Source organism: Lepidochelys kempii, chromosome 16 (assembly GCF_965140285.1).
Source record: "Lepidochelys kempii isolate rLepKem1 chromosome 16, rLepKem1.hap1, whole genome shotgun sequence".
Lineage (NCBI taxonomy): Eukaryota > Metazoa > Chordata > Testudines > Cheloniidae > Lepidochelys > Lepidochelys kempii.
In genome coordinates, this window is record NC_136395.1 from 29,341,433 (window position 1) to 29,354,890 (window position 13,458).

At 40.1% G+C, this 13,458-nt stretch overlaps 1 protein-coding gene across 8 annotated transcripts in view; it reads right to left on the reverse strand.

The window, feature by feature from the left end:
• Window positions 1-13,458, reverse strand: part of GARNL3 (GTPase activating Rap/RanGAP domain like 3) — a 232,634-nt gene that overhangs the window by 156,090 nt on the left and 63,086 nt on the right. For 6 of the 8 annotated variants that reach the window (XR_013634773.1, XM_078849155.1, XM_073314497.2 and 3 more), the window contains one exon: window positions 7,340-7,409. Coding sequence is in view for 7 of the 8 variants with exons in the window: in XM_078849155.1 (XP_078705281.1) it covers window positions 7,340-7,409 (70 nt within the window). In the remaining variant the exon portion in view is untranslated. Of the gene's footprint in view, window positions 1-7,339; window positions 7,410-12,377; window positions 12,440-13,458 lie in introns of all 8 variants that reach the window. The other 2 variants (XM_073314501.2, XM_073314500.2) reach the window with 1 other exon arrangement.

Here is a 13,458-nt window from a genome sequence, read left to right on the forward strand (position 1 = left end):
CAGCACCGGCAACAGCAAATAGTGCCAAGAGGAGCCAGGTGCTGGCGGCGCACTGAGGCCGAAATACTCAGTGCAGCCTGCATAGAGGGCTTGGAAGCTGGGTGGAGAGCAGACTCCATCAGAAGAGTCCTAAGGCAAATGTCCTCCTCCTTCTGGGTGTGAGGCCGAAAATTCTTACAGATCCAGCAACACTCCATGATGTGTGATTCCCCCAAACACTTAAGGCAACTGTTGTGGGGGACACTCACATGCATAGGCCTACCACAGACTTAGCAGGGCTTAAACCCGGGAGCTTGGGGCAAAGTCCCTGCTGGGACCCTAATTATCAGCTAACTATGCACTTAACTACTTAACACTAACTACAATCGAACAAAGGCCCGAAGGCATGAAGTCCAATGGGAGAAACCACTAGCTCTTGACAAAAAAGAGAGGCGCTCTGACTGACCACCATGGGCAGTAAGAAGGAACTGAGAGGGCATGGGCCAGCAGCACCTGATATACCGCGGCATGGATGCGGCACACTAGAGGACGCTACAGCCGGCCCTATGGGTACCGCTAAGGCAAAAATCTCCAATGGCCACACACAAAATCTGTATCAAAATGCATATGCACAAAGGAGACCATATTAAAGTGGCATAAACAACCTTAATGTTGGCCTTTTCTAGCTTCTGACCGCTTTTGCTGAGTCTGCAACTTACTGGTCTTTCAATGTATTTGCTGTATGTAATTCTATATAGGTTCTTCTCCTGCCTTCATCACTGTAGTATCTAAGCGCCTTCCAGTAGTACATTAAGTGATGTGGTTAATACCCGTCACCTGTAGTTCATGCTCCCTTTCATACTCTCCCTCGGTGAAGAATTGTGCGTGCAATGTAGTTTTGTAGGCTATTTTCTGTTATATGTACACACTGCTCTATGTTCATAATGGAGAAGGCAAGGTCAAAGAAGTCCACTTTGCACATGGAAAAGTGGAGGATCTATGGTTAGAATTTGCTCTATCTGCTGGTTTCAGAGTCAAAGCATGGAATTTTCAGAAGTACTCAATGTGTGAGCAGTATAAGGCTAACACTTAGCACTTTTGAAAATCCCACCTCTAGTTTGTTATTAAAAGTTGTGAAAGAGGGTCTGGGGACCTGACCAGAATTCATGACCAAAAAAAAAAAAACCTGTTTTCAGAGGTTTAACAAAAGGCTTGACCAAAAATAGATGCCAACAGACAACATGGTCTGTGAAAGGTAGGTTTTGAAGTATGTTGTTAGGCCTCTGAAAGGGAAGCTAATCATCACTAATGAAAAGGAGTACTTGTGGCACCTTAGAGACTAACAAATTTATTATCTCTAAGGTGCCACAAGTACTCCTTTTCTTTTTACGGATACAGACTAACACGGCTGCTACTCTGAAACCCATCACTAATGAGTCACGCTCCTGCAGGATACGGCATGTTCATGTATATGTATGTTCCCCCATTTTGTGTGTGTGTGTGTGTAACTGTATCTGATAAAAATTGGTTTGGAAAGCAGGGATCACTTGCTTGGATCAGGTGGTGTGGGGAGGACAGGCTGAGGAAGGAAGGGAGACCTTTCTTTCTGGACAACAAGTGACGCTGACAGGCTCACCAGAGGAGTCAGAGACTAGACTGCTTTCACGGGAGGTAAGCTATTCACTTGATTTTTTTTCTCTGCAAAAAAGAAAAAAAGCTGTATCTAGTTTACTGTATGAGAAGTATAAATCTAAATATGTAAGGCAAGCCATTTTTTAGAACTCCATTTGCTCTCTGTTTATAATAAATATTGGTTTTGTTAGAGTGCTCTTGTCTTGGTAATTCCATCCTGATTTTCCTGGAGAAAAGAAAAACCTGTAACCTCTAAGGGGGGGGTGCTGAATGGTAGGATTTCTGGAACCTATATACCCAATTCAGTTATGGGCACAGATGGAGGCATCCTATCCCAGTGAATGGCATTGTCATTAGCCTGCAGTGAGCCAACACAAGGACACACAAAGGCCATCTCTTTTACTCCAGTGTTCACTTGAGTAGGGAATGAATACTGAGAGAGAGAGAGAGAAAGAGACTGACATATATATTAGGGCTGCCAAGCGATTCAAAAAATTAGTCGTGATTAATCACGCAATTTTAAAAAATTGTTGTGATTAATTGCACTGTGAATAATAGAATACCATTTATTTAAATATATTTGGATGTTTTCTACATTTTCAAATATATTGATTTCAATTATAAGAGACTACAAAGCGTACAGTGCTCACTTTATATTTAGTTTTGATTACAAATATTTGCACTGTAAAAAACAAAAAAAAATAACTGCATTAAAAATAAAATAGTGTAAAACTTTAGAGCCTAAAAGTCCACTCAGTGCTATTTGTTGTTCTGCCAATCGCTCAGACTAACAAGTTTGTTTACATTTGCAGGAGATAAAGCTCCCCGCTTCTTGTTCACCTGAAAGTGAGAACAGGTTTTCACATGGTACTGTTGTAGCCGGCGTCGCAAGATATTTACATGCCAGATGCGCTGAAGATTCATATATCCCTTCATGCTTCAACCACCATTCCAGAGGACATGTGTCCATGCTGATGACAGGTTCTGCTCAATAACATTCCAAAGCAGCGTGGACTGACATGTTCATTTTCATCATCCGAGTCAGATGCCACCAGCAGAAGGTTGATTTTCTTTTTTGGTGGTTCAGATTCTGTAGTTTCTGCATCAGAGTATTGATCTTTTATGGCTTCTGAGAGCGTGCTCCACACCTTATTCCTCTCAGATTTTGGAAGGCACTTTAGATTCTTAAACCTTGGGTCAAGTGCTGTAGCTATCTTTAGAAATCTCACATTGGTACCTTCTTTGCGTTTTGTCAAATATGCAGCCAAAGTGTTCTTAAAATGAACATGTGCTAAGTCATCATCCAAGACTACTAGAACATGAAATATATGGCAGAAAATGGGTAAAATAGAGCCGGAAACATACAATTCTCCCACAAGTTCAGTCACTAATTTAATTAACACATTTTTTTTTAACAAGCAACATCAGCACGGAAGCATATCCTCTGGAATGGTGGCCGAAGCACGAATGTTTAGCATATCTGGCACGTAAATACCTTGCAATGCGAGCTACAAAAATCCCATGTGAATGCCTGTTCTCACTTTCTGGTGACATTGTAAATAAGAAGTGTGCAGTATCATCTCCTGTAAATGTAAACAAACGTGTGTGACAAAGTTCCTCCTCTACCTTGGTGGGTCTTGCGCTTATTGGTGGATTTGCTCACCTTGGAGCTTCACGGCAGCCCTCAGTTTGGCCCTTTTCGTGAACCCACAGTCCAGGTCAACTCCTCCTGTGTCTGACCAGGAGTTGGGAGGTTTGGGGGGAACCCGGGCCAGCCCTCTACTCCGGGTTCCAGCCCAGGGCCCTGTGGAATGCAGCTGTCTAGAGTGCCTCCTGGAACAGCTGTGCGACAGCTACAACTCCCTGGCCTACTTCCCCATAGCCTCCTCCCAACACCTTCTTTATCTTCACCATAGCACCTTCCTCCTGGTGTCTGATAATGCTTGTACTCCTCAGTCCTCCAAAAGTATGTGTTCTCACTCTCAGCTCCTAGCACCTCTTGCTCCCAGCTGCTTACACACACACACCACAAACTGAAGTGAGCTCCTTTTTAAAACCCAGGTGCCCTGATTAGCCTGCCTTAATTGATTCTAGCAGCTTCTTGATTGGCTGCAAATGTTCTAATCAGCCAGTCTGTCTTAATGGTCTCCAGAAGGTTCCTGATTGTTCTGGAACCTTCCCTCTTACCTTACCCAGGGAAAAGGGACCTACTTAACCTAGGGCTAATACATCTGCCTTCTATTACTCTCCTGTAGTCATCTGGCCTGACCCTGTCAGGCTTGTTTTTCTTAACGATTGGCTGAACGAGAATTAAGACTGAGTGGACTCGTAGACTCTAAAGTTTTGCATTGTGTTGTTTTCCAGTGCAATTCTGTAACAAAAAATCTATTTGCAAGTTGCACTTTCACGATAAAAAGACTGCACTACAGTACTTGTATGAGGTGAATTGAAAAATATGGTTTCTTTTGTTGATCATTTTTACAGAGCAAATATTTGCAATAAAAAATAATAATATAAAGTGAGCAGTGTACTTTGTATTCAGTGTTGTAATTGACATCAATATATTTGAAAATGCAGAAGAACATTCAAAAATATTTAATAAATTTCAATTGGTATTCCATTGTTTAACAATGCGATTAAAACGACAATTAATTTTTTAATTGTGATTAATTTTTTTGAATTAATCGCGTGAGTTAACTGCAATTGATCGACAGCCCTAATATATATATTTAAGAGGTGGAAGGAATCTGATTTTTAAATAAGCAGCATGTTATTCTAAATATAGTACATGTGCTCAGAAATACTGTATTGGATGCATATTAAAAACTGATGTATACATATAAGTAATTTATTCTTTGAACTTATTAAGGAGGAATCAAGCTGATCACTAGAGTTCTTCAGCTTATGTCTATAAGGATTTCTAAATAATAAATCAGAAAACAATTAAAATTGGGTACAAGAAGATTATTTTGGTTATAATTTGCCTTTACTTCCCTTCCTATTTCAGTTGATTTTTTTCACTCATTTTTTGGATCATTAAAGACTGCTTTTTATAAATTCATGTATTCATAGATTTAAGGCCAGAAGGGACCATTGTGATCATGTAGTCCAACCTATTACATATCTTGCGACATACATTTTCACCAAGTTATTACTGCATCCAGCCCGATAAGTTGTGGTTGAACTAAAGTATATCAACTGTAAAAGCTGCTTTGACTGTTTAAACATTTTATGAAATTGTAGCTCACAAGACTCTTAAACCAGACTTGCCAAATTTACATGATGACATTCAAACTAAAGCCTATTTAATATGAATGTTATTTAATTAACTAATACATTTGGAAATGTGTGGTGTGTATGTACAGAGAGGCAGTGTGTGCTGCATTTAGAGTAGAGGACTGGTAGTCAAGGGTGATGGGCTCCATTTCCAGCTCCACCAATGACTCACTGTGCAGCCTAGAGCAAGTCACTTCTCCTTTGTACCTCAATTTACTCATCAACAAAATGGATATAATACTATTTACCTCAGAAGATTTTTGTGAGAACAAATGCTTATAACTGGATTAAAATACAATATGTAAATCGTGATCACAGCGGGACAAAAACGCATGTAAGTAAAAACACCAGCAGCTGCTGGTGCCTTGTCTACACAAGATCTCCTACTATTGCTACCACTGGTATAGTTGCACCAGTGGTAACATTAGTGGGAAAATTTAGGGAGAAATTCTAGGGTAGATCAGGTTTTGTTGCATTAAGGGTGGAAATCCCCAGCAGAAAATAAAATTGTTCAAGCAGTGAACAGGCTTAGGAAAAAAAAGCATTGATTCAATATTTTGTTTTTAAAAGCCTGAAGAATTACAGGGGAAAAGTTAAACCACGTTTCATGACAGCCAAAATCGTCCCCTCAATTTCAGTTCCATGTCTGCCATTATTTAACATTTAAAACCTGATGTTAGGGGAACAGATAGAAAAATATAAATGAAGCTACAATTTAGTCAATTTCACAGCACAGGTGCTGGGAAAAAAATCCATAGTCATGGAAAGTTCATAGCCCAGGGTTGCGGGGAAAGGCGTGTTGAAGAGCAGCCCAGCCCAGCGAGGAGAGAAGGGTTCCAGAGGGGTGTTGGAGAGCAAGCCAACCCTGGAGAAGAGGGGAGACTGGAGAGCAAGACACCCCACCAAGGAGGGGAGGCATCAAGAGACTGGAAGGGCAGAAGATCAAACCCACTCCACTCTCACCTCACAGTGACAGCTCCTGTCCCACGGGCTGGGCCTGGCTCCGGCTCCCTGCTCCTAGCATTGTAACTCTGTGCATTAGGTTGCCGCACCACTCAGGTTTGGCACATCCACCCCATCTTCATCTACAGATGGGAAGACATGCCAAACCTGAGTTGTGCTGTTACCATGTGGGCCAGGTTGCAATGCCCACAGCAGGGAACTGGTACCACAGGAGCCACCACTCCTGGGGGTCACAAACTTTATTAAAATTCGCAATTACTGTGAACACCATCACCTCATCACCAAAATTGTAGCCACAGTTACGACTGTGACAGAAAAAAATTTAGTTTCTACCCATATGTGATACCAAAAGTAGATTGTCCAAAATGTCAAACAGATAAAGAACAAACAAACCAAAAATTAAGGTTACTTGTCCTAAATTAGTGTACTTTGGACCGATGAATAAAAATTTGCAGATAGTTTTTCAAATAATAACCTAAATACTTTCAGTAGGTACAAATAGTCTGTTGAGCAGACAACAGTTAATTTGCCCTCTTATGATTATTTCTTTTATTATTAATCACCAGAGATAATACCTTGAATTAGTATAGAAAATACGTGTGTGTGTGTGTGTGTTTTTGTGTGTGTGTGTGTGTGTGTGTGTATAAACATCTGATCCTTGGTCTCCTCACAACCGTACTGCTGAACAATAATCTACCAGTGTACACAATTGGCATACTTATCAATTAATACACTTTCTACTAGCCTGAAATTGCAGTGCTATCTAATAAGATATTCCAGATTCCTTCCTATATTAAGGATAAAACTACAGCTTCTCCCTCTTCCCTTCCCTCAGTTTCCCTGTATCAACTTGGACAATTTAATTCTAGCTATCTATAGTCAATGACAGTGTTTCAATAACTGATACTCTGTTAATTTATGCAGTATCCAAATTCTTCCTTCATTAAGAAGTAAAAATGTTCACTTCATGCCTAGATTTGAAGAAAAATCTTAAACAAAATAAATTAGCATGGATTTTTTTGGGCAGAGGTTTTTCTATGATAAAATTATACCTCCATTTTTAACTTCAACCTCTCCACTCCACCCCATTAACAAACACACACACAAAATATCAATCAATTATAAAATCATAGTGCTGCTCTTTTGTCAACCTCAAATTAATATCAACAAAACAGGCTAATTTTCAATCTTTTTGAATTTTTAAGGTAAATGCTAGATACATACTATTTTTCAGCTGACTGGCAGAGAAGATTTAGATTAGAGTGAAAGGTCTGCAAGCAAAGATAATAAATATGCACTTCAAAATAGATTTAAGACATTATAATTTTCAAACTCAGCCTAAGAACCTTATTTTTTCAGGCTATTTGTGATGCTTTTGTGATAATATTTCACCTGCACATAAACAAAAATAGATTTCCACAAGCTCTGCATTACAAGCTGCTAAAATTCAGAACAACTGAGAATCATGGAATGGTCTATATAAACTTACCAGCTCCACAGATCCATAATGCTTTCTGCTGAACTCTCCACGTCTACAGCCCAAGTCTTCAGAGACAGAGCTGGAACAGAAATGCTTCATCAGTAGACATAGTTAACTGGCCCTAAAGCTCCTGCAATATTCAGCTCCCATTGACAAAAATCGTTCCTGCTGAACAAGGTTTGCGGTGCATAGGCTCACCACTGCAGGGGACCCTCCTTACAACATGCAAAACCTCTAGCAGCCATTGCAGTCTAGCTTTCATTTTACCCTGAAAGAGAATGAAATGCCTGAGCCTGATCAGAAGGAAAAACCATTATTAAATTAAATATTTAGTCATTAGATCAACTGAGAGCTCCAGGGTGGATGGTAATTATAAATTTCATTTGAGATCTCTGCCTAACCTAAGGGAAAAGAAACCCTGCAATAAACTTAACACATAGAACAGGACTGCCTACATGAGCTATATTTGCTGACATGTGGTATGCTGTAATTAACTTTCTTACAGGAGAGTCTCTTTATATGCCCTAAATACTCATAGAAAATAAAAATACGATTTTACTTCTGAAGTTTTTTAAAAAACAATAATTAGTTTATAGTTTCCTTCTCCTGTAGGCTTTAGTGACAAAAATAAAATTCTCACTCAGAATAAATAGAAGTCTAGCCCCAAGTTAAATGTCTGTGGGTGCACACACATGCATTCAAACAGTTATTTCGTATGAATATAATGTATATCAATTTATGGGTTTGGTGTACCTAGAACAAGTGGCAAATGCATTTTCCTTTCTCAATACCTATAGTACACTTTGGCCCCACATATATAGTGGTGATATCCATGTTATAAATACAATCTTAAAAAAAAGCAAGGCTGCAATTTAGTATAAACCTTTGACTGCCTGACGTGCACTCTGTATACTAGTCCATCTCCCCAGCACTTTTCCTGACAACCCAAACCTACCACTAGCTTCCAACAGTCACCACTATTATATAGTTTTTTTTTCAACTTGCTACAAAAATATTTTCCTCAAAAAATTGCTTTGATGTAACATGGACAACAGTCAGTCAATCACAGACCAAGAACAGATATCCTGTTAGATAGCTTTGAAATAATCAATGGTAGAAACTGCAGCTTTAAGTGTATGGAAGGAGAATTTCTTAGCTTTCAGTAAGACTCACAACACTTGCTTCAGCCCTAGAGGACCCCAAGGTACCAACATTTAAAATTACAATTTTTACTATAGAAAAGCTATTTTGGGTTGTATTTACAGGTATTTAAAATGCTTTAATTATTTTATTTCCTTTTGACTTCTGTGTGGTTGGAATGAAGGCAGAATAAATTTAGGTGGAAGAATACAAATGAAACAGCTCTAATAATTTTAAAACTTGCCAAAATAATTCTAAAATACTCTCTCTCAAATATAAGCATTATACAGAAAATACAAGGAAGCGTTATTGGTACTCATTTGAGATGACAGGCATTACACAAGTAGCTAAGCTGCTGATGGGTATAGTTGCCATCCCAAAGTCATGCCAACAAAACCTTCACACTACACACTCTATCATGTAGTCTATATCTATTCACCCACCACCTACTTATATAAATTACACACACACGACTGAAAAAAACATTATATTCTTTAGTGAAGTATGGAAAACTGGATAAAAGAACTGAGTTCTGTGGAAGTAATTCAGATCTTGGATAGGATTTTCAAAAGCATATACATGTTTGAAAGTGAGATTTACATACTTTTAAAATTTTTACCACTTACCACACAAATAAATATAAACAGATTATCCCACATGCCGTGATTATACTATATTACATGTAACTAAGGCTTTAAAAATAAATTACAGTAGATTCCACTTTACAGCAATACTGATAATAGCAACTTCCAATTACTGGCAATACTCTGTCAGGAACCAACCTCATTACATTATGAATGTTAACAGGATTCAGATACCGGCAATAGGCATGTGCTTATTAGCATCTTTTGTAGAGGAGAGTTCCTACCTGTAATCAATTTCCTGGCTCTAAGAACACATAGCTCAACACTTCCACTGTGTACCATAGCTTCCAAATGCTTGGACCTACCTTTCACCAATAAAGTTTGGGTTCTGGAGCCCCTGTGTGAGCCCTGTGCTCAGCAAGTGTATGTAGCCATAAATTTGGTATCTCAAAGTCCACTGTTGGACCCATTCTAAAGAACAGCCCTAACATTTTACAGGAGCACAGAAGCAGCACATACCAAGACTGCAGGCATCAACACAATGGAAAGGAGGCAGACATTGGTGAAACCCTGTGGCTCTGGTTTCAGCATAAGCTTGGCCAAGGTGCTCAACTCTCCAAACCAAAGAAGAAATAAAGCTAGTTGCTGGCAGCAGAGCAGGGGAAGGAGTTCAACCCATCAGATGGCTGGCTTAGTCAATGGAAAGCCCACCACACTGTGATTCAACATAAAGAGCACAGCGAGAAAAAAAGACACTGATCTTCTGGTGGCTGTTGAATGGAGGATGGACATCTTACCCAGCATTCTAGAGAAGTTCCAGCCACGTGACATCTTGAGTGCTGATGAACCTGGTCTCTTCTACTGGGCTTTCCCAACAGAGGCTGTAGCATGATAAAAGAAGGGTTTGTGGGAGGGGAAAGAAAAAAATAAAGCTATGGACCACATTGCATTGGTGTGTTGTGCAAACATGGATGGAATGGAGAAATGCCATCTTATGGTGGTTGAAAAGAGCAAGTGGCCTCATTGTTTCTTAAGGACCACTCAAAGCTGCCATGATCTACCAAAGCTCTGCAAATGCCTGGATGCAAATTTGTTGTTTGAAGAGTGGCTAAATTGCCCGGCTCATTCACTTAATGTAGAGCTATCACACATCGTGTTAATATTCTTCCCTGCAAACACAACCTTAGCCAAGCACCCAATGGACATGAGTGTCATTAAAAACTTCAGTGGTCTCTACCATGATCATCTTACTGCATGCATCATCACATCTCTTGATGCTGACTCATACTTACAAGCATTGGATGTTGACAGAGAACAATTCTGACTGATGCATTTCATCTTGTTAAGAAGCCATGGGCTGTTGTTCTCCCCAAGATTGTTGCAAACCCTTCCTTTCTGAAGCAGTTTTCAACAGCAACAGAAAGTGCTGGTCTGGTAGACATCAATGTGCTGGCCAATGCATCAGTTCCAGAAACGAAAAGCACATGAATTTGAGACCACTGTTGAATATGACAGTCATTTGCAGATGGAAGGTGAGTTCACTGATGCAGAATTTCTGGAGACAGCAGCCGCTGTGAAGCACCTACAGGCTGATGAGCCACAAGAGGTACAAGACAATACTGCATTGAATGATGAACCTGAAGAGCCTTCGCTTATAGAACACCTAAGTGCTGTCGACGTTTTCCACAAGATATGATAGAATCATGGCTTTGAGAATGGCTATGAGACTGTACACAAGACTGAGAAGGATTTACAAGTGGAGGTGGCCAACCATAAAAAGCAGACAAATTTTGTTCTTGAAAACTTATTTTACATTTTAAACAAAAAATGCTGGCCACTGGATAAGCACTTTTCTGTTCCCTGAGTGACCAGAGCAGGGGCTGTGCTAAAGCAATCAGGAACCTGCTAGAACCAATTAAGACAGGCAAGCTAATTAAGACACCTGGAACCAATTAAGAACATACTAGAATCAATTATGGCAGGCAGACTAATCAGGACACCTGGTTTAAAAAGGACCTCCCATCAGTTAGTGGGGGGCATGCAAGGAGCAGGGAGTGAGAAGGCATGCTGCTGGAGAAGTGAGGAGTTACAAGCTCAGGCTTCAGGAGGAAGATCCTGCGGTGAGGATAAAGAAGGTGCTGGGGGGAGGCCATGGGGAAGTAGCCCAGGGAGTTGTAGCTGTCATGCAGCTGATACAGGAGACATTGTAGACAGCTATTATCCACAGGGCCCTGGGCTGGAACCCAGTGTAGAGGGTGGCCTGGGTTCCCCTCATCCCCCCAACTCCTGGTCGGACACAGGAGGAGCTGACCTGGTCTGTGAGAAACACCAGAAGGGAAGGTATAATTTAGAAAGGGATCTGGCCTGTCCCCAACTCACTCGGTGGGACACAGAGACTGTGGGGATTGTTCTCCGTTTCCCCCATGCTGGCCAGTGATGAGGTTAGTTGAGTGAACAGCAGGTTTGAGCCTCTAGCAGAAGCAGCCGAATTGAGGGTTGCCGTGAACCTCTGAGGTGAGCAAAGCTGTCAAAAAGCACAAGACCCACCAAGGCAGAGGAGGAGCTTTGTCACACCTTGAAAACAGTGCCTTCCACTTATTGGCAACTTCCAAACAACAACTTTTTGCTGGGAACTGAGAGGTTTCTAATATGCAGAATCTACTGTATTTTATTTGGCAGTTCAAACAATAAAACATGAAATGTTGGCCTCATGTGTTTTGTCACCATTTCCTAAAACAGAGCAATGGTTTTTTACACAAATTTAAGATTTTAGCTTTTGAGTGGCTGTACAATGCACCTGGATTTGATTGCGGATGATTTCCTGGTCTCAGTGAAATAACTTCAAGGTAGTAACATCCCACATATCTGTCTGAAGTACTTATGTGTGACATAGAGAAGTACTGTTATCCCCAATTTAGCACAGATTGGCTTGCCCAAGATCATAGGAATTATGTGGTCGGGCAGGGAATTGAACCCAGGTCTTCGAAGTCCTAAGCTCGCCCCCTTACCTCTACCATTTGAGCTGATGTGTACTATTTGCATTGCAGTAGTACTGCTGTATAGATATTGATCTCAAAGGCCTAAAGAGTTAAACGTGTTAAACTCTTTCACTGTCCAACATTAAACAGAGAGAGATACGTTTGGGGTTAGTTTTAAATAGAGGCCTTGGGTTTACTCTGTTACTTGGCAAAACACCCAAAATCATTCATTCAAATTAAAAATATACTGATTAAACTAAAAAAAAAAAAAAACACACCCAAGAAATTAAAACAAGCATTTATATTGAAACTGAGTGATTATGCAAAATAAATTTCAGACCTTACCAAAGTCTGTCTCCTTTTGGAGTCAAAGTATCAGACTCTCCCATTTTCAGAACAACTTTTCTCTGATAAAAAAAAGGAAAAAGTTAATTTTACTCTCAGTCCTGATGTGAAGGAGATTCACTTGTCCTGTTCCTAAGTAACAGACTCAAGGTGAAGGAGAAACAGGATAGAAAAGGAAACACTGGACCACTGGTTAGTTATGAGTGGATGTTTTGGCTGGCAAATCAACCACACAACACCTGCTCTTTGAAGCTTGATTAGTTACAATCTGGTCAGGGGCATCATCTGGCTGGATCCTTTGACAAGGCAGTAATGATGAATGCAGTATAGCTGACTTCAGGATTTGATGAAAAGCCAAGAGAGAGAGATAAGACAGGAGGAAAGAAATAGTTGGGAAGAAAACACCACAGCAAAGGAAGGGAATACAATATAGGATCTTACAAGCTTTTGTAATGTTGATAATTAGCTATCTCCACTGGAGGGCTGAGGACTGGATGTCATGATAATGTGATGATTTTCAGCCCTTACAGATGAAAACAAAGTTCCTTAAACAAGACCAAGGCCAACCAGCATTCGTCTCAGGATGAAAGTCCTTTAGATGAGTCAAGATGAGTTGCAATGCTGGCAGATGAGCTGAGAGAAGATTGTTTCCCCTTCAAAATCTCTTTTTTTAAGAGCCCCAAAAAGTAGTAAAAGTGAGCAGCATATTTTATCCTCATTATTTTGTCCATCAGTTAAATCAATTTCTGTAAGCCAAAATTGGGAGAGGTAACTTTGTTCCCACATTTTCTTGATTACCAAGTATGATCTCCCCACAGTCGTTGACTTATATCAGTAGGTCATTTTGTTTGGACAGATAGTTTTTCTGTCTGGTTTCCTTGAACCTATTATAACATTCACTGTCGTAAACAACTTGACCTATTTTTCATGGTTATTGTAAAGTCTTATGAACTTTCATATACCTTTTACAATTGAGCTTAGGGTATCTTTTCAGGTGCAATAATCACAACAGTACCCAAATGCCCCAATCAGCAGAATACACCATTGTTCTGGGCCTTGTGCAATTATATAAATAGACAGT